Here is a 22,414-nt window from a genome sequence, read left to right on the forward strand (position 1 = left end):
TCGGTAGACTTTTTACTCTACAGTGTGTTTTGCATATCGGTTACTCCGCAAGCCTTGATCTCGCGTTCCGTTGCGACGTTGTCGACGAAGGTGTGGCGTAATTGAGAATAAAAAGCAAAAAAAAAATAAATAATAAAAAATCATAACAATGATAAATAATCAAAGTTTCCGCAAATTGTTGCGTTGGCGTGCATAATCAAGCGGATGCAAAACCTGCACACTCCGTACTTTGATATCTGAAGATTGTTGCTACCGTGTGCAACTCCGATCACTTTTTTTTTCTGCGGTAAGTGCTCGGGTAAGTGAATCAAATGACCGATCGGGTTTTACGTCGGAGCAACATTCTTGGCGCAATTAATAAAACATCTTTGTATGAAGTAAATTAGAAAAATCATGTCAACGAGTTTCAACTACATTCCGGAGATGTGCGAACGGTTTAAGTTCGTATGATTTCTTGTGGAATAGATCGAGAAATGTGTGCATTTGAGTTATATTGACTTTGGTCAGCTCGTTCCAAAACGAGACGATGGCAGAAGTCTCGACTTCTGACTTTTGGATATTACTCAAATTTCAAAAGTTGTTCCTATTGTTCTTACGCTGTTCCTAAAGTTTCCCAAGATATTGGAACATTCAGCGATCCTACTTTTTGGAACAATATCTAGAAGAAAGCGAGAACGATTTGGACGACCTCGTGAAATTTGAACGTCATAAAGCCAACTTTGGCGATTGATTTCATATCTAGCTGCGTTGAAAATTAATCCACACGTTTATGCTTCGAAAAGTAGATATGTACATGTGAACATGGGATGAGCATGTATTCGATTTTTTATGGTATGTCACCTAATGTCCTTGAAATTTACGGGTTTACGGGTATGTGTACACGAACAACAGGTGAATACCGCACGGGGAACACTTAAAATTCATTCGGATGGATTTACGTTCCCACCTCGAGTGACGACGAGTTACGTCAATCAATTCGAACGTTATAAATTACTGAGCTATGCGCCGCGTTATTACAACTGCAGCATCATCTCGTTCGATTAGTTGGGATGGATATCTGTGAATCGCAAAATCATCATTCCGGTGTATCCAGTATTCCAGCATACGTTTTATTCTCTCGTCATCGATCGATTCCCATCTATTAAATTTCATCCAAACTCTACAGGTTCGAATGCAACTTACTTCGGTTAAAAAAGATTCCTCGGTCGAATATATTCTCACAGTACTTCATTTTTCCTGTTTTTTTTTGTTTTTTTTTCTATGTATCACGAGTTTTTGCATCCGTTTTTTTCCTAAGCTTCTTGTCTATAAATTAAAAATATGTCGAGTCATTTTTTATGAATTCGATTTTTCAAAACAAATAACTCATCGACTGAATTATTCATTATTTCTCAATAATGAAGTTGTACTGCATGGAATTTTTAATCCTAAATGAAGGTCAGAAATTCGTTCTACGATATCGACAGCTTTCATCCACGAAGTTTTCCACCTTCCTTTTTTTTTTTAAATAAAAAAAAAACAACCATTTCGAACGAGTGCAAAAATTTTTGCAGGACTCGAAAGACCTGTACGATTGTAGGGATCGGAATCATACGAATTCTCGAATAGTATGGGAAACCATTTTTGTTCCTGAATCCTTCTCCGCGCGCGCGACGACCGCATACAAAATGTTAATCGACTATATCGCTGTCGATGGCGAAGGATACATCGCTAAGTAAGACTAATTACGGCGCTCTAATATATGCGATCATTAGTAATATTAATGTGCTTCGCACTCATTGTGATACGTCGTAATTTATAATTCTGAACCTCGCATTGTACAACGTTGTGCATAATAAGGGAGATTTGAATTTAAATGCTGTTTTTTCTACACATTTTGCACAGCGTGATAATAATGAATTCGCACAGATATACCGTGGAACTGCGAAATTGATTTTCCATTATTCTTCGGGACCCGTGCCCAGTTTTCGAGTTCAGATTAATAAGGATATTCAACCAATCGCACAGTTGCGGTTGATAAATTTTCAATCGTCCATTCAATGTTAAGACTGTCGACTGCAATGACCCCCATAATTCTCAGAATAAAATGGCGTTTATGATACCCGACTGAATATAATAATTCTCGGCGTAGCCCGCCAAACCACAAATTATAGAGTCGAGGCTGATTGAAGATAATTCAGTAGTGACAACTTACCGTAAATGAATTTCCGTATCCGGTTACAACGTCCAATGCTAAACCGACATGTTCTCATACTTCCTCCACGCGCTCCGCATCGCGTACGCGCTTGCAGTATATCTATACGAGTTCCGTCGATAGGTTGAACATTTTCGTTAAGTAGATGTCAGTTATAATAATCCATTGGGCCGTCGACCCACTCACCTTTGCCGTTGGCCCGAAATTTTGAACAGGTTTATCGACAAGGTTGAGGTTGATTCTGCGCGTTACCTACATGGTTCCGATGTGGAATGGCGAGTTACTTCACATCGTTGCACGGATAATTAGAGGGTCAGAGTTCCACCTGATGCGTAAATGAACCGCAATACCATGTGCACGTTCTGCGTTCAACGAATGAAAATATCCCAAAGCCACACGATGCGTCGTTGGATTCATGTACTTATATATATGTATATATATTTTCTACGCAGGTGTATCTTCCGTCGCGTATGATTTTCCTTACTAGGGCTTGTCCGCGTTTATAATTTGATACTCGATGGTCACCGAGTGTATCATTATATACTCGCTCACACGAGGAATATGATTTGTCGCACGGCTGGGTACAGGGCACCTGTATTTGTCGCCTCAAGGATTTTTAAACCAATTTAAATTCTGCAGCAATCAATATTTTCATTCCATATGTCATATATCTTATGTTAGTATGTTATCTATAAGTATTCGGTATTCAGTGAATAATTTATCGTACACAGACTCGGACGTCTCGCGTCCGTTTCGAATATTTTTATTCCTACTTTTTTTCATTCATTTTTAATTTTATTTTACTTTGAGGAAAACGTCGAAGGACATCGCAGGTGCGGTCATCGGGTTACGTGTTACGTAACACCGATTGGAAATAGTTGTCCAGTCTTTTTATACGCCGTCTACGGCATTTGAACAAACGAGGAAAATCCAAAGATTTATATATCATCCGAACGTTCTGATTGATCGGTATCATATTTAACACTTTGTATAATTATAAAAAGAAAATCGCAAGAACATCCGTTATATATAGAAGTTTATATTCATGGACACTAGCATGCAGTCAGGCTAGCGTTTATCCGGGTAAAACTAATTGCGCTAGATAATCGAATTATATGAGATTGATATCTACGTCCGGTGGAATTTACGTCTGACAATGGGTGATATTTTTCTCGCTTCAATTTCTGTCACATTATTTGTGGTGGCACTCGCTCCCTCGGCGTTGTACATCGTAAGAAGAATGGCAAACAATGCTGATTATACAGATACTAGTTTCTCGGCAACTTATATCTACGACGAACGCCGAGTTCTAATCACGGGTAAATATCTGCATGAGGACATGCGCTAAATTCTCCCACCCGGAAATTATTCTCGGTACGACGCGTGGCCTTGGACGAATCAACTACTACACCGCACAGTCCGGCAGGTAACGTTGGATTTTGCTCGTTACACTTTTGTTTCGAGTACGTATAAACGCGACGATCGTCACGTGGGAATTTCATTTCGTCCGTACAACTTCTCGCAATTAGATTCCACGTGATGACTCGAGTAATTATCATCCTCGAGGAAGCACCTTGATTCAGATTTCAACCTTTTTTTTCTTCCCAAACGCACGAGTACGTTGGACGGTGGAAAAAAATCGCAACGATCATTATTTCATCGTTACTCCGCTAGCGCTTACCCCCTGGAAAATCTGACGTATTCGTATTTTGCGCACAAACATTCAGTCTACGAACCGCAGCGCTGTTATTTTTAGTTTGCACATAGTTCCGTCCCCGGTTAGGTAACCTGGGCATTGATATTCGAAATCTTTAAAGTTTCGTCCTAACATTCCACGTACGAGGAACAGGCGAATAATTTTTCAGTCCGAAAGTGTCTGTGATATTTTTGAAATTTTCTATCGCAAGTTTTTTACGCGGGGAACTTGTCGCGGGTGCTTTTCTGGACATCGATTTACACGCGTTATCGTCGCTCGGTGGGAACTAAATCGGATGGAGAGGATGGTTTGTCCGGTACCAAATAATCGCTCATTGTCAGTATTTATGGAACAAGTGTGGACATCTACGAAAGCATAATTCGTTGGACGGTCAGATATTTTTGTACCACGACCGAATGATATTTGTATACCAAAGTGCAAATAAAAATTGACGTAGTTTTCACATCGTAACAACTGACAATACTAATTTGCGGCGATATTATCGGTTGGACGTTAAGCGAATAGCTTTGAGTACATTTCGCGTGTCTATATTCGACGTTGATATTCACGATTTGTTTTGGCGACGCGTTAGCGGTCGTTACGAGTTAATTTTGCGTTACAAGTTCTACTATAACTTCCAAAGGAGGAACTTTTAAACGTCCTCTTCGCAGGGTATCGAGTTGTACTCACAATCGTATAGCAATACGAAGCACCGCAAACGGTTATATCGCAGATCACTCAAAATACCATAATAATATATTTAACGATAATTAAATTGTACCACCGCAACGTACATACGTTCGCTGGTGTGAGTATATCGCGTGAGCAGACTGCGACTAATTGTACATACATACCGTGTTGCGTGTAATTTGTCGTATAGTAAAAGTGCCAAATAAAATACGGCCGAATATCCCCTCGGGAAAGATAGGATGGTTGACTCTGGTTCATCATACAAAACTTAGGCTGGACTCGCGCGGTGATCGTGTACGTGGATCTTCGTTCGTACGGGTTAAACTGCGCAAAACATCTCGAGTACGGCGAAATGCCGAACGCAAAATATGTTCGAACCGCGAGCGTTAAATTCTTTCGCCCACATAGGTATCTACGTCTAAAACGAGTTCTCGCGTATGCATAGCCAGACTATATTTACCACACGTGATAAAGACGAAGATTGATGTTTCGCTATTATCACACTAGTGAGATCGGTGTTGTTTTTTTTTTTTTTTTCTTCACTTCATTTTATTCCTTTTTTCTTTCCTCATCGCTCAACGCCGCCAGACCTATTTGGACTTTCAATATTACAACGAGAAGCGTGTACCTCCACGCAAACTTTTACCAGACTCAATTATATACCTATCGAATAACAACGGTGTAATGCCCACATTCCGCGAGCGGGAGCATGAAAAAAAGAAAAAAAAAAAAAAAAACGAACAATCGCCGAACACAAAAGTGCGATAATTTCAACTACCGTCTAATCACCGCTGGTGGTGACTCGCGGAGAACAATGTCCCATTGGTTCGCTCTTTTGGTTACAAACCGTAATCTCCCGTTACACATAAATACCCTCTGTGTGCAGCTGTGTTTTAATCTTCCACATCTAATTGGATTATTACCACCGATTTTTCATGATTTATTACCCGTTTGATGACCATTGCTACGATTATGTTAACGCGAACGACCATAATATCGGTATCGTGATACCTGTGTACGTAAATATACGTATGTGTGGGTATGTATTGACATTTGTATGGCATGTGTGTAGTTGCATATTTTGTACAGATAGCAAAGGTATGTAACATACAAACGGAACATGGCGATGCAAGGCTGCTGCAGTAGTGACCTCGAAAGTTTACGTCCGACTACAACTTCGCAATTACCGTTTTTCATTAATAAAGTTACATATATCTAGTTATTCGGTCATGAGTTGAAAATTTTTTCAATTCCAATTCAGGAATATATTCGAGTCAGCCATCTCGATGTTTTGGAGTGACCGGATAATGAGGTTGACTCCGATAAATTTACACATTTCGCGCGTGTAAATATACGTATACGCGATAGAAACTTCGACTTTTCAAAGTTATTTCAGTCACCTCTGAAAGTCACCGATAATTACCCCTTTTTTGGACAACATGTCCGCCATTCATCCCAACAATTACGGTTCGCAGGTGACTAAATTCACCGCGTCCGTATAACTAGATTAGCATCGCAAATGTCGCTATACACACGTAACACCGCGCATGAAGGTGTACACCACGCGATTGCAGGTGTTTGTCGATTCGAACGCGATGTATATATAATGCATATACGCGTGTTTGAAACTATGAACCTGCAGGATACGTTAACGCTACGATATGCCCACACACATATGTAGGCGTGGGTATCACTGCAAAGAATATTGCGTATTTCAATTAATAGTTTGCATCGCGATTGTTCATCATGTAACTAGAAATTTACATAGTCAAGCGACGCGTACGGCGGTGCGGAATTATTTTAGAAAGTTCGGATTGTTACACGCGCGTTCCATGGAGATACGGGAGCTTATCTCACGTATCGATAATGAATTGAATGGAATAAATTACGCCGATCTTCGACGATCGATCAACCATCCGATCTCATGTACTGCCGATTGACGGTGTATATAACGGGAGACATCTGCATTCCACGCGCGGACAACGCGGAAAGTAATTGTTACGTTGCGTTTTATATGAATATACAGCCGATAAATCGTATAGCGACGCGCGTTTTTGTTACATAGCATCATTTCCTTTCACGTACCGCGATTACCACACTATTTCAAATCTAGATTGGCTGCAATTAGCAAATTGATTTGCTCCAAGGAATACAAAAAATCGCTCAGATCCGATTATCTTCGTCGCGTATACAGGCTTACCGAACTCTCCCCTTTCTCTCTTCTGTAACGAATCGTGCTCGTTATACATATGTGATCGCAAATGCGCAATAAAATCTCGCGATTTATAAAACACCGCGCTTTTTTTTGCAAATTGCAGATGCGATTGGATCGCCGATTCGTTGCTCTCGGAGATCGAATAAAGTCTGGAGGAGTTGAACGGATGCTGACCGTGAACCTACTATAGACTAATCGCTCGTCTGCGTTACGAGCGAGGCTGTAACGCAGACGAGTGATAACGTTTTGTTACACCGATGGTCGTAATAAAACACAACTAATCCCCGACTATTCCGAGAACACGTGTTAGAACCACCGTGAACCGCGGTTGGTACCCGTAACGCAACTTTTACGACCTGAGACTCAAACTGCACGCTGGTTCGTTTTGCCACTTATATTTTCAACTGTTTACCCCACGGACTGAGGCAATTTCGTTTCATTTGCAGAGATAAAATTGAACCTTGATAACGTCTAGGTACTCCAATGTACGTATACGTACACCCTCCAATGACTCGAGGAAGTTCTATTGACTGACATTGAATCTGGATAACACTCTCCTTGGGGCGCGACATCACCACACGACAGAGATAATAGAGTGGAACTTTTCCAACCACCGCCAACCACCGACTGTTTAGACTAATAACATATCGCTGATGATAATTAGCGTACGAAATAATCATAACCCTGCAGATGAACGATCGATCGTATTGACGATCGTGAGTTTGGTATTTCCAACTTCATCTTTCGACCAGAATCGATGCAATGAAATGGAAAGGAATGTACGTACTTAGCTTTAAAGCGTTGGTCACATCATGAGAATCTTTTGATCTTTCAAAAGTGTAACTTTGTCCGCAATCCGGAGTTCTGGACTCGGACGATCGTCGGACAGCTGAAATTTTATGGAGATTATTTGTTCTTGAACCCACAATCGGCGATAGCGTGACATAACGGTTCGAGTAATTTTACTAATCAAAGTTTGACCTTGATTGATAAATTAACTAACCAGGCTGGAGGTATGACACGAAATTTTCAGCATCGTTATTGAAAATTTACTATTCTCCCTGCGATAGGAATGAGGTAATGAAATTGGATCGAGCAATTTCCTGCTAAGAAAGTATCGCCGCGGTTAGTGTTTTATTTTCGGAAACTCTAGATGTGTAAGGCAAGTGTGTCATCCACCGGAGTAGTTGAAAGCCGAAGCTGTGGTGGACAATGGCACACCCATTTATCGACGTGAAAACTATATTTTCTCTGCGGCAAAGTAAAGGTCAGGGGTTACAGGTGCGGAGAGGTCAAATCAGACGGAAAGACCTTTGCGGGCTTTTTACACGAGCCTATGAAGGGCACAAAAATTACTCAGCGCGTTAAAACCTACCTCGCACACGCGAAGTCAACTTGGTTCCATTTCCAGTCGGCGGGATAACTTCCAACGGATCAAAGACGTTTCTAATCTCCGTTTGTTTTTTTTCTGTTTTTCTGTTGTTTTTTTTTTTTTTTTTGTTTTTTTATAAACCAATCGTATCAAACATCAGACGGGCTTTCAAGTGGTAGCGTCAACACAAAGTATACATGAGCATTCATCTTTTGCCGGCGAAGCCTGGACACCTTGAAATTCTCTTGGATCAAAATAACTACACAGGTCTTTTTTACTTTTTATTATCTTCTCTGTTCTTCCAATCCGAACGTGCGATCTCGTTGGTCGTTGGTTTACCCGGCGTCTATTCACAACTATGTAATCTATCAGCTGTACAATTCGCGATATTGCCTAGGATCAGTCTAATTATATTGTAATGCGAGCCGAGTCAGGCAATAAGTTATATGAATAGCAAAGTAGCCTCTCTGGAACGCAGGATGCCGAATGACGGCACGAAAAGTTTTCACAACAAACGGAAGAGATTATTACGTATTTATTAACATCAATCGCGCGGATCAGACAAATTGGGAAAACTTATTATGTTCCAAACTTTTACTCGTTCGACTTTTATATAGCGACACGCGTGCGGACGTCATCTCTCATCTCTCGGTGGCTGCAGTAATAAGCGAACCGGGAAGACGACGCGCGATGATATAGCGTTACCAGAGATCGTTCAATTAATTTTGAAAATCATCGAACATTGAACGATCATGACGTTAAATAAAAGCTGGTAAACTCAATCCCGATACCAATCTAGTTGTTTTCTGTTGAACCAAGGCTACCATTTTGATCGGACGGTCCCCATTCAAGGTTGCCCAACTTTTTACTCAGAGGTTCGATAACATTATACTATTCGTTGAACTTCTCATCATGGTCAAATTAAACCATCGCCTTCCTACGAATATCTAGCTCTGAATTCATATTACCTGTCTCTTTTGACGTGCGTACATCCTACAGTATCCATCTCACGTTAGCATCCTGTGGAGCGCCGTCCATTTTTGCAAAAATTCAAGAAATCATATAATCTTTCAAAAGTATTCCCATATGAGGAATCGATTTAACGAGAGTTATTATGGATGGGAAAAAGCTATCTATTTTGATCCGAGGATTATTGGAAACTGCAAATCATCGAAAATTTGTGTGCCGATGAAAAAAAAAAGAAGAAAAAAAAAATGACTAAAATCGGACGTGAGATGAAACGCATTCGGAGACTTTATCGTGACCGAAACACATAAAACGTCGCGGAGGATTAATCCAAAGAAGTGTAAGCGGATCGTAAAAAGTACCAATTATGTAAGCCTGCATCACGACCGTGACCATGGCCGTGAATTTGAATAGACTCGGCATTATTTTCCTTGTTTCAATACTCGGTTAGGATCCTTGAAAAATTTATGTTCCCTCGAATATACATGTATTTATGTATATTCTAGTCCTTGATTTTACGAGGCGCGATAAAGAATATTCTCCACTCGAGCGGTAATTTTATGTCAACTCTACTTGCGCTCTGCGACAAAATTAACGCCACGGCGATCGTCGATCGAAACACGTGACTTCCGACGACTCCGATCGTCGACCGAACGTATGGAATACACGTGATTCGATTCACCGAGGCAATGACATCGAGATGAATCACGTGCATCCATGGATCTCGCCGCGCGAGATAAATACCATTTTTAATGGCATGTTTCGCATGTTGCTACGAACCAGCTATCGAAGCGGAAAAGGCCGCGGGCTTCGTATCTAGAGGTAGAAAATTTTCCAGAAAAACCGATCTGTCGCATGACTTGCACATTGAATTTCGATGCGTCGCGGAAAAAAAGTGAGGCCGGAGATGGCGGGGATATGAAAAAAAAAAAAAAATAAATATATCGGAGGCTCAATTCCACTGCAGAAATGGACGTATGCGTCGGGATCGAGGATGACTTTTAATTCCTCGATGTGGAAAATAATTTAGAGACGTTCGTCATGTGAATTAAAAAAAAACACCGATCGTGTGTTCGATCGTAATAATACGGTAGACGATCTCCGGATGATATTTGAATATTATGGTGATTAAATTTCAGCAGTTCAAAGTCTCAGACACGCAGGTTTCCGAGCTTCTGAAAAACTATAGTCAAATTCGTCTGTTCGGGATCTCTTCTTAGGTTTCTGGTTTGGCCGATGAATTGAATATCTCGAGCCGAAAGATGTCGTGATTCAATCGATTCAGTGAACGAGATTAGAAAAAAACACCGTCATTGCACACTTGACGTGCGAATTTTTTACCATTTGTTTTTCTCCAATCGCCGGATAACGTCGACAATGACTTTTTTTTTTTTTTTTGTTCCGATTCTCGTGCTCTTGCGAATCGTATGAACGAGTTTCCGGAGCAAAAGCGAAATATTTTTTTTCCAAACAACTCTCCAGGATTGCAAAGTTATTAAACTTTTTCAAGCGAAGTGCATTTTTCAGCAAATGAAAATTTTCGAAAAACGCATTTCCTAAAAACTATAGGCTGGTGTACCGGTGTGATTACATCTTACCAAATATCATCGATGTCTTTGAAATCATCAGCAGCGCTAAGCATTCGTTAAAAATATCTCCATCAAAAGAACGCAGTTAAGTAGGTAAGCGAACGAATAACCTCGGATCTTTTTCAGGACTCGTTAGAAAAACAAGCAATTCGTTGATCGTATATATAGGTAATACAAATGAAACGAGAAATGATTCGCTAAAAACACATCGACGGCGAGGCTCTTTGCAAATCCGCTTGGGATTCCCACCGGAAATTTTTGTTTTTACCACGTTCGGAGTCGGATTGAATTTTAGCCTCGAGGTAGTGAGACTAATTTCTTTGAAACAGTCGCCAACTGCACGTGTTACACTGACGTGCACACCACAGACACGTCGATCGTCGCGGTAGGCAAACGTTGCAGACGGAAAGATGAAGACAGATCCAGCTAAAGACGGAGAGAAAAGACGTATATAGTTGCGAACTGGTGAACGGTGAACGGGCTGCATGGGGCATCATCCATCCCATCCATCCATCCATCCATCCTTCCATCCACCGAATACACACGCGAACACCGACACACTCCACTGTACGGCACACACGTTTGTTGTTATACCTGCGCAGCTTTTTGCTCTGCGTGACGCCCCTCCACGTCCCGGTCGACCGGCTGCCACTACCACGACCACAACCTCGACCCACCTGTCGTCGGGCTCACATCGGCGGCCGTCGCGTCGTGGATTACTACCGAGGTTCCCCGTTCTTTAATAGTGGTTGTGCCGCTCGTTCCGCACCTCGGTATAGTCGGCGCGGAAGGGAGCTCACCGTTGAACCGCAAACTCTCCACGATCTCGTTTGTTCCGGACCCATCCGTCCGTCCGTCCGTCCGTTCGTTCGTTCGTACGTCTCTCCGTCCATTCGCTCATCCCGTATTCTTCCTTTTTATTTTCTTTCGCCGTCGTCTTCTTCCTCTTCCTCGGAGTAACCCGGGAGAGGGAGGATATCGCGCAGTAGGAGATGAACCTCGGTGTTTACCGGAGCCGTAGGGGATAGAATTCGTCGATCGACCGCCAAGCGGAAGAGACGTCGCGCGCTACGATCCTTTGCAGAAATCAAGAATATTTCTTTTTTTAAAAATTTTTTCATTTTTTCTTCAATATTCTCGCAACCGATCCCCGATCGTGGACCCTGAGATGACACGGGGATCGGATCACCTTGTGGGAAGAACGACAGCCGAACGCGAAACGTTTCCTCATAAAATTCATGGAAACGAATTCGTCCGACGACGAGTTGAAAATTTATTACACGGTTATTTACCGGTGAACGAGTGATGTCGATGCTCGTAAACTACCCGATAACCCGAAACCTGCAGCCTTCGTCAATTTCTCGTACGCGAGTTCCTGTGTAAACCGTGACCGAAACCGATGAACTCTTATTTTCGTACGATTCTGGGAAGAAGAGAAAAAAGATAAAAAAAAAAAAAAAAAACGCAACCGACACGGAATCCTCCGCATGTGTTACGATTGGAACGAGACGGAAATGTCATTCTACCCGAGTACGAAGCTGCACTGCAGTAAAACCGCAGGAACTTCCGAGTACGGATATTTCCTAGCGTCCCCCCGGTCGGCCGACTGCGAGACCGGTGCAGTAGTAAAGATCGAGTTCGGGTCGACAGTCCCGCAGTAGTAGAGGTAGACGCGGCGCAGTCTATGCAAAATACGTCTACGCGAATATAATCGTGCTCATAGTATACGCATCGAATTGATACATCGTGGAACAGACGGTCTACGACTGTTCGACAAACTAGCGGGCGGAGGTGCGAGGTGTCCCCCACTTGTTACCTTACCGAGTTCCCACCACAGAAGCACCACCATCGTGATTCAAGTGCCGACGGCAGAAGAACGAGTCGAGACGTCATACGCCGGGCAACGTTAACTTCACCGGGACATAAATATGATATTTGACAACATCAACGCAGTCTTCGACAAGTACCCTTCGTGTCCAGTCACAGTAGCACTGGAACTAAATAGGATAAGGCGTCCTGCGCACGCGGGAATTGAGCTTCGCTTACGTAATTTTTAATTACTCAAGTTTCATTTGTTTTTCCTTTTGTTTCGCAAACGTGTAATACGTACGCGGTTGCTGCGAATCGGTCACCGTGTGCGTGAAATTCCGTATCATTGTAACCGTGTCCGGAAACATGGATCGTCGATGGATAAGTAACACGTGTTTTATAATTGAGATAATTTTCGCTCGACCACTACCGTTGGTTCGTTGATGTCGGTACATTTGCACGGGAAAGGTCGTAGCGCAACAACGACCAAGGCATTGGGATTTCGTAGTCCTGCGGAGAATATCTGACGGTGGTATATTTGCTCGAAAGTTTTTGTCACTTCTTGATTTGAAAGCGTTGAAGACGATGCGAGGCGATGTACTTTGTGATAATAATTAAAAATAAATCAATCTCGTGTCTCGAATACGTTAGAGTCTTGTGTGCCTAAGTGATTAGATGTGATAAAGTAATTATACAACTGGAGTAAATTGCACTAGGTTGAATGCGCAATAAATAAAATTGTGCCCGCCGCCTTACAAGAGTTCTGACAGTGCAGTGTGGTGGTTTCGCGCGCGCGGTTCCCCGCGCGCCTTTTCATTCGTGCTTCGGTGCTACACCGGTAGTAGGGAATTGTGAAACGGGAAGCGGAAAGTGGTCGTCGAGGTTCGGCTAAAATGAGCCTGCAGATCGCCACGGATAGATCGATGGAAATGGATCCCAAGGACCGTTACGACGTAGACGTAGGAACCGGTAAGTCGCACGAGACTTTACGTTCGGACACACCGACCGGTCGCTCGCTCCGTTCGCGATCGTCCGAAAAATTTCAGTCGCCTTTGTCGCTTCGTTATTCCTTCACCGAAGTAATTCACGGTGAACGTTAATTGCGCGGCGTGTCTCCACGGCTCAGCCGACGTTCGGTGGTCAACTGACAAAATCTCCATTCAAACGCCGCGGTAGAATTCCCGAGTATGTCAACAACCCGAAGCGTGCTTTTCATACCGTACTCTGTAACGATGGTCCGACACCGTTGAATTTCGTAACTCCGCGTCCTCTGTGTTCGTCGATCTAGACAAATAGATGGTTTTACATGCGATTCCACGAACGTTAACCGATCTACGAATATCCACATAGACTTCGAACGTATTTTTCGGCGCACCGGTTCGCGCCGCCGAGTTTTTTTTAGGAGGCGAAGATCGAGGCGCGTTTCGGGGGGTGGTAAATTTTTTAAGAAGCCACGAAAAGTGGTTCTGCGAACGACCGTAAGATTTTATAGACAGTCAGCGCCCCGGGCCGGGGTTGAGGGCCTGATAATTGACCGGCGTAAGCCGTTCTCGCAAATTGCGAACCTCGACGAAAACTCCTTTGCGCTTCGCTAATCGGACCCCGCTCGTCCGACCTTCAACGCTCCCCTTTCTTCACCCTTCGTCATTCCTTCTCCGTTATAACTACTTATGGCAATTAACTAATGCGTTTGTGCATTCTTGCCTAATGAACTCTCTTTTCGGTTGTATGTACGAGGGTGATGTTTTCCGAATATTCTATAAATTGCCCTGTGGAATAAGTAGCACAATTTCGAAGTGGAACAATTACGCGGTTCGAAGCGTACATTCGCGCCGTCGAAAGGATCGACAATGACTATAGTTTTCGTACAGCCCGTGTATTTTTGTTCGCTGTTTACTCAGCTGGTTTAAACAAAAATTAGGAAAGAAGAATTGATTCCATTATTGACTCAGTTAAATTTCTCGAGGTTTCAACTCATCTGCCGGTCTACCAATTAGTAACCGATCTCCATTTTAGCCTAGCACGGCGCATCTTCGTTTCTGCTAACTTTTTCAAAGATAAATTGTCCGGGAAGGTGGGGAAGAGAAAAATTGAGCGAGTTTATTTTTATTTTAACAACGGATCTCTATTTTTAGCGAAGAATCGTTATCTTCGGAGATCAATTCTCCGTGGATTTGTAAAGGTTGAAATTGACGCAATGACTTACATAGTGTAGCGCGTATTAAGCGGAAAGAAAACAGCTGTTCTGCTTCGTACTGCTAGTTTATTCGTACGTTACGGTGCATCCTGAAAGGTATAAATCGTTGTGCAAACCGTTTGGTTTGCGAGACATTTGACACCTCTTTAGAGATGTTTTAACACGTTAAGAAGTACGTACAGAGGTCATTCCACGTGTGGCTTCGCTTGGATGAGACAATAATCGGTTTTCTCCGTCGCGTTGTACGACAGCCACGGCACCTACATATTATTCAGCTGATTGTGAGAGCTTCGTCCTCCGTACGAATCTGCAGTTTCGCTGAGAAAAAAAGGTGCCAAAATTTTGTTTGGCAAATATAAGACAGACACGCGTTGTACGTGTAGAGAAAATAATCCGATAAAGTGGATTTACTTATACGATATAACATGCGATCTACGCAAATCTATTTACAGGATATTTGGCGTATACTATGTATATGCATATAATATATATATGTATCATACTGATCTAAGAATACGGTACATCGCTTCTATATCGGATCCATAAGATTAGAAACCTTCCGTTTCCGACTAATTCGTTTATTCGACTGTATACATATATATCGATAGAATAATTTTCGAGGCGGACAAAATTCATCGTTAATTGATACTCGCTTGGTATAGCGAAAAGTCCGAGAAAGTTTTCTTCATCACGCGATCCATTGATTATTGCGCAACGAGTACTCGATGTGTATGATCTGGTTTGTCGAGATACTCGACGCTCGTCGATTTTCTTCAATCGGTGTCGGTTCTGTTCGAATTGCATCAAAGAATACCGCCGTGTACGTAGCTCTATGTCTCTAGGAATGTATTTGTAATAATAGGATCGACGTATGCAATAGTTTGAAGTTGTGATAGGAGAATCAAAGTTACCTAACCTCCAGTAGTAACACATGCGGTTCGTGTTGTTACTGCTAATCACGTGAAGGCATTGTTTCAAAAACAGATCTTAGATTCTCTGCTTTATTTGCACGCAAATATATAACGTTCGCATGAACTGATTTCCACAGCGATGATAAATAAGATTTTCCATGTAAATAAAAATTGCAAATTCGTTCATACGTATCGAATAAATTGACGAAAAGCTCCGAGTGTCATACTTTCGATCCGCGAGTACAGCAATGTCAAACCTGCACGTATAGATCACGTTCACCAGCGCAGTCAAGAAGTCTCTCGAAGGTACAACGCGTTTGTATATACATATATGTGTGCACATATGTGTATATTTTTAATGTATACCTATTTCGCTCGTATGCAATCGCTTAAATATGGCCGCGTTTGCAGTGACGCGCATCTCTTCGAATTGAAATCCAAACACGTCCTTTGATCGCACGAACTCTGCTCGTGCATCGCGCTTTTCACGTGTGTCGTATGCGAATCCGTACAAACGAAGTGCGCTTCGTATTAGGCATAATGTGAGTAGCTGTATATGTACATATGTATATGTACGGGTAAAACGAAGGTACGATTCTTTGCGACACTATACGCGTCCGACATTCAGGTTTTATGATTATCGTTATAGCCAGGGCCTCGTGAACCGCGCGAGATGCATAAATTGCAATTATACAAAAATACATTCGCTGTACAAGATTTACTCAACGCTTTCTTCGCGGTTGGCGAATCACGGAAGTATCGTAAGACGAAATTATGGTTAGTGCCCAACAAACTTGACCCACATATTTCTTCCGTCGGTTCTCGAAGAGCGATCAACCAAATTTACTTCGACTGGAGCGTGACGAAGTTTAGATTCGTTCGTAACAATCGTTCGATTAAACGCTCCAGCTTTCTTTACTTTGACGGTAGGTAACATAAGCGCCACTTATTACGATCAAATATTTTTCCGCCTGTTGAACTTATTAATTACGTACTTAAATAATATTATCACGTTTCCTTGCGCGCACCGCTTATCAACGATAATTGTATTTTTTCAGAAGCGAGTGAGAAGATCTCACGTGCGATGATCGCGTCGCCGCTTACGATTATTAATTTATGGTGCACACAAAAACACACTAGTCTCGATGCGTCAATAGACCAAATAGATCGGTGAGAAACAGAAGATAAAAAATAGACAAGTTGTACATTCATTTTCTCGTTGTATAAATTTTTTTTTTTGTTTTTCATACGTACGTAGCACAATAAGTATAGCTACCGTAATTACACGAGAGTTTGAAAAGGAGTTCTTGTCGTACGTATGTACGAATGTAGTCACCCGAATTATTGTGCGTTGCTTTCGTAAAGAACCATTCGCCATTCATTCGCTACATTTTTGGCCGTCGTCGCTTTATGTGTTAACATTCCATCTAAGAATTCTCAGGTATTTTTTTTTTCACTCTTTTCCACCTGCATTAATATCTACCTGCGGTAAACACTGCTAATACGTACGTTAAAATTAGTCATCGCTTATTGCGGGCTCGGCGAATGATAATAACAATAATAATAATGATAATAACGAATTACGACAAAGCAGGGTTAGATATCCGATGCAGGATAATGAGACGCTGGAGAAGGAACAACGAACCGACGACCTCTAAAGTCACCGAAATAACCGGGTGTAGTAAAGAGGATGTCTCCCATCATCAGTCTTCCCGCTTTTCTCTTCCCGCCCCCTCCGCCTTCACCTTCTTCTCATTCTTTATTTGCCATGGGATGTTCGAGTAACTATCAAATGAGTAAGTTTTACTTCTCACGGACCTCCTCGTTACAATAACCCCAATTATTGCGTTCACTTATTTTTTGGCGTTACACGTTGACGTCTGCGGTCTTCGCGGAAGATTCAAATCGTCCGAATATGTAATGCAAATGAGTATAGGCGTCGTTTATCAAGTAAAAGAATCGTTGGAAAAAATAATTCTCAAAACCGTTCATCTCTTCGATCTTGTTAACCGTATCGGCTGTTCCCGAAAAACTAATGAATAACAATTATATATTCGGGACATATATTACGGGATTACGTAAGGGCGCTTGAATTTACGAATGCTTTTTCATCATTCCATGCCAATTGTGACGTGGAAATACAATAGAGAAGACCCAAAGTAGCTAACGCCAAAGCCACTTCAACACGAAATTTCGCATGTGACACACAATTTCATCCTTTTTTCCCCTTTCAAAAGTTTCAAAAGATTCAGCTAGCACCAATGACGAAACGAACTAATAATTCGCACGTGGAATATATGTATCCACGTTACGTGTGTACGAAAATCGTCGTCCGGATAATTTGTGATTTTTATACGCGAGCTGTTCATAATCATAAGTACGATTACACAGTGGCGAAAACTGTATACTACAGCTGTATTTTGTAATCGACCGAATATATTGGCAGCAGCTGTTGCAGATACCATATAAGCTATGACGAGATGCGAATGGTAGTTTCCTCGTAGCGCGAGCATTCCGTCTGGTAATTAACGACGCGACCTTGTTTTTTATTTTTTTAACCACACCGCACTAAGACTCTGGTTTCTCCTACGCGCGTGCTTCGAGGTAATTTATTTGTACCGCCAAAATTTCGCGGTCTTCGATCGTGCGGGTTACAACCTCTGACCGGGGTTCGTTCGCATTGGTCAAGTTCTTCACCGTCCATCACTCGCAAAAATTGCGAGAATAGATATTTATAGCGTTATCGAATCTTGTTCCCATTCACTCGAGTAACAGCCGTGCCGGCTCGGTAGTAATCAACAAAGTACCTTCACGCCGCATCGAATTCGTTGGATTAATTGCTTTGTTAATTGTTTTACGATAAAAGCGAAGGTTGTGTACAAGCGTGCTTCCATTACTCTTACTCGGAATAGACTTGAACGAGAATTGACACGAACTGCAGCGGAAGGCTAAAAAAAAGTTCCGAAGCAACCTGATATCTACCTATGTCGAAAACGTGTCTGCTGATTTTCTCAAAGGTCTTTGCAACACTTATGTGTATAAATCTCGAGTAGAAAACCACTTCCGGCGAATAAAAAATTAACCTAATAACCTTTTGCGCGCTATGGCGGAGTCGAAGTGGCCGCATAGTTCGTAAATTGCAATCACCTCGTTTCTTTTTTTCTCGCTCACCATCGACTTCTGTACAGCAGAAACTAACGAAGCGTAGAGGATAGAACAATTATATTTCATATTGACCGCTTGAAATCTAATGAGCATTTCTCATACCCGGTTCAACGCGCGCCATAAATTTTCGTATCAACTCGCTGCCTATCGAGACCATAACGCACGAATGGCCATCGAGTATAGGTAAATCGCTTATTTTACGTAATCGAATTCAAACGTAGTAGTATTTGACTGTCTCGTGGATTGTCAAATGTCCATTCACCGCACGTGCTCGAAGGTGATACATTCAAAAGGCAAATGTTCTTCATGAAAGCCAGATGTAGTGATGCGTACGTTCGCAGTCTGATGATTGTACAGTGACCAAGAGCGACGCATCGACTTGAAAATATCCATATAAATACAAGTAGATATTAGTATAATGCGGATCGAATGCACCGACTGTACGGGATCGCGACGAACGACTCGATCTCGCTTCCGATTCTGGTTCTCATCGGTTACGTAAACTTATGATACCGCGCGGTCTTTTATTTTGATCCGATGAGATATAGTCACGGTTAATGGTCGTCGTGCGTACCTTCGCGAATGCGAATTGCGTATCTAATTAATTGTACATGTTGACTACATAATGATATGGAATTTCAATGAATTTCGGCCCTCCATTACGCCGTTGTGGTTTCGCCGGTCGGTTGCGTGTGGTCGACATCAACCTTTGATACCGGCGAATCGCCTCGTCCGGCGATTACCGAGATATTTATTGGTAACGGTCGTGATTTTGCCTACTCGCGACTCCCGACGTACGCAAACAAATAGCTTGATGTGGCACGCGTTGTAATACCGCTAACGTACATGTATATGCGACTCGACTCGGATTCGAAAGTCGAGTAATTCGCGAGCAAACAAATTACCTCTAGTTCTCCCATTGTCCGAAGGTAACGAGAACCTGCGGAGATCGTTATACGATTTTGTTTGCCAAATTTCACTCCACTCTACGCGTTTGGAATTCATTCTCATAGCGGTATACCTGTACGGTACAAACGTACGTATCTTTTTTACATAACCTTATCTGCGGTAGACAGGCAGACATTTATCCGAAAGTTGTTCATTAACTGACAGCAGCGCTTGATTTATTTCTGCAGAGAAGCTTGATAACATGGCCAGTGTTCTTTCGGTCCCGAACATCCATCAGCAAACACGACTGTTTCGCTATTTTCATTTTTAATAACAGAACTGTCGCCTCCGGACATCGACGCGAACCTAACGAGGCGCAGCTTGTTTTTATATTAACGTCACACCGAACAGATTCGGCAAATACAGCTGGCGATGGTGAATTCCGCTTGCAATCACATATTCTTTTATAATATTCTACAATTTCGCCTACTTTGGTAGGATACGACGACAACGACCAACGCCCGACGCGATGCACCGGAAATCAGGAAGGATTCTCGAGGCTAACGACTCGAAACTTTCTCTACCGCCAGCTTTTGCCTCGATTACCGTGAAATTGAGTAGTCTAAGAACGCGGTGCAGGTATAACCCACGGCTTCGACGGTTACCGCCGGTAACCACGGTCACCGGTGCAAGTTCAAGGTCGTTGCGCTCGGCGGTGCGTCCATCTACAGCGCTCTCTCTCTCATCTCTCTTTTCTCTTTCCGCTCGCCTATTACCTTTTTCGTCGAACCCGCGGCCACCTGTTACCCATCCGTGCACACCGACGGGCAAAGTAGGTACGTCCGTTCTGGAACTAGAAGGTTCCCAGGTGGGTCCCAATTCGGGACCCTCCGCGACCGACGAAAAGATTTGCTTTTCCTTTCGTTTCACGTGTCCACTTTCTTTTTCACACGGTACCTCGTACCCATTATTCGGTCTAACTGAGAGCGACAGGAGTGATGCAATTCGCCGTCTGATACGAATCGACCGCTCGAGATTAGACGTGAACACGGATGCGTCGACGCGTTTGATTTGGTTTGATATCGTGCAAGCATTGTGTTGTGACATCGGTCGTAGTCGTTTGTTCGGCAAACAGAGATTCGTGGTTGAAACGCGGCTCCATTAGTTCATTAATGTTTGCGCAGCTATCGAGAATTCGAGGCAACGCCTTGTTATATGGAACATATTCTTTTGATGCAGACGGCTGCAGGTGAATTATTACATTGCCCGTGCACCCACGAGGTACAGACAATTACCGAGGACGAGATAGAAACGAACTTATTTTCTCGAGTCGAGAATTTCCTCGCTCGGGTGTAGATAATTCGCCATTTATTATACCTGCGGGGCAATAACAACGACAATTCTATTGCACGCGTCGAGTCGACGTTATATGTATTGTATATCTACACTTTAGACCTTGGTATATAATTTCGTAAAAATGCTCCGTCGGTTCACCGAAGACATTGACACGTAACGGTCTACCGAGTCGTTAATTAACATTAGCTACTGTAACGCAACGTCTCGTTTACTACCTGCGGTATAAAAGCGTAGAAAAATATACCTACCTTCAACTATATCACCTGAGAAGACTGCATCGGGCGGCGATTCTGCACGCCGAATCTTTGCCCATTTGTAACGTCTCCTTTACGTACAAAGCGGTAATCTTGCAATTATGAATTTATCCGCTTGTGCGTCACCTCATCCTTTTTTTCATAATCGCGTTTCCTGCGACCTTGAAAAATTATTTCAACTCACCCGATGTGCACGCATATCTGAACGGTGGTGATCAGAAGTTGATCCGGAAGATCTGTTTTTAAGTTGTTTTTTTTCCGACTCACCTTTGAGCTCGAAATATTATAGAAGTTTTCTGAATTATTGCAGTCGAATATCACCGGAGGCTTCGCTTTGAGCATTTTATCACGTTATTATGTTATACCTGCCGCATGGATCGATCGGTGGCGGAAAATTTGGTTGACTATTAGAAAACAAAGAAGAAAAAAAAAAAAAGACTGCGCTGATGAAAAAGTGGACGCCTTCCCTTCCGACAACGTTGTCGAACGGGTGTACGCGAGCGATGTTGCGGATGACATGTTTATACTTCGAAACTCGAACCGTGGAACTTTTGTAAGAATCCACGGTAAGGTGATCGATGTTCGAAAATAACCCGTACCTATTCCAAAATAGGAGCTGAATCAATTTCGTTAATGTCGCAGTCCTGCATCGGCTTTGCGTCGTACGTACATACGTACGTACGTCGTTTATTGTCATTCGATACTCCGATACGCATTGTTGTAATTTATCAACTCCGCAATTTACCGAACGTATAAGCGTAAGTGATCGTCGTATGCGATATACATAAATTATCGCTCTGCGTCCATCTTGCCGCGTTGACTTCCTGCAAGGGACTCCGTCGAAGGCACCTGTTACTTTTATTACTTTAACGCCGACATCCGCGAAATTATTAAATAATAGGAGGGGCTTTCATTTTTTATAGCCACCGACGGTCGCGTCTTCGGGGCACGTGCAGATTCATCCGTTCCTTCCACGCTTTCCAAATCTAATACGTAACTACAACACATTTCAGTCAAATTTTCAAAGACTCTTGGCTGGTCAGAAAATACCTATAACCGATTATCTATCGATAATAATTATTACGATTATTTACAGGTACAGATACGACCAA

At 42.5% G+C, this 22,414-nt stretch overlaps 2 protein-coding genes across 17 annotated transcripts in view; one reads left to right on the plus strand and one right to left on the minus strand.

The window, feature by feature from the left end:
* LOC105692096 overlaps positions 1 to 22,414 on the plus strand; it is a 109,952-nt gene that overhangs the window by 15,517 nt on the left and 72,021 nt on the right. For 2 of the 4 annotated variants that reach the window (XM_012411085.3, XM_048650266.1), the window contains exon 1: positions 12,248 to 13,500. The exons of the other annotated variants lie outside the window; for them this stretch is intronic. In XM_012411085.3, coding sequence (XP_012266508.1) covers positions 13,425 to 13,500 — 76 coding nt within the window. In that variant the 5' untranslated portion in view covers positions 12,248 to 13,424. Of the gene's footprint in view, positions 1 to 12,247; positions 13,501 to 22,414 lie in introns of those variants that run through there. 4 annotated transcript variants of the gene reach the window in all.
* The window catches only part of LOC125499929, a 73,825-nt gene that overhangs the window by 14,699 nt on the left and 36,712 nt on the right, over positions 1 to 22,414 (minus strand). Inside the window, exons 1-2 of one of the 13 annotated variants that reach the window (XR_007276980.1) lie at positions 11,317 to 12,222; positions 10,732 to 11,148 (exon numbers count right to left, since the gene is read on the minus strand). The exons of 3 other annotated variants lie outside the window; for them this stretch is intronic. Coding sequence is in view for 3 of the 10 variants with exons in the window: in XM_048650269.1 (XP_048506226.1) it covers positions 20,469 to 20,799 (331 nt within the window). In the remaining 7 variants the exon portion in view is untranslated. 9 more of the 13 variants (XR_007276983.1, XR_007276979.1, XR_007276987.1 and 6 more) reach the window with 9 other exon arrangements.

The sequence above is a fragment of the Athalia rosae genome, chromosome 2 (genome assembly GCF_917208135.1).
Source record: "Athalia rosae chromosome 2, iyAthRosa1.1, whole genome shotgun sequence".
Lineage (NCBI taxonomy): Eukaryota > Metazoa > Arthropoda > Insecta > Hymenoptera > Athaliidae > Athalia > Athalia rosae.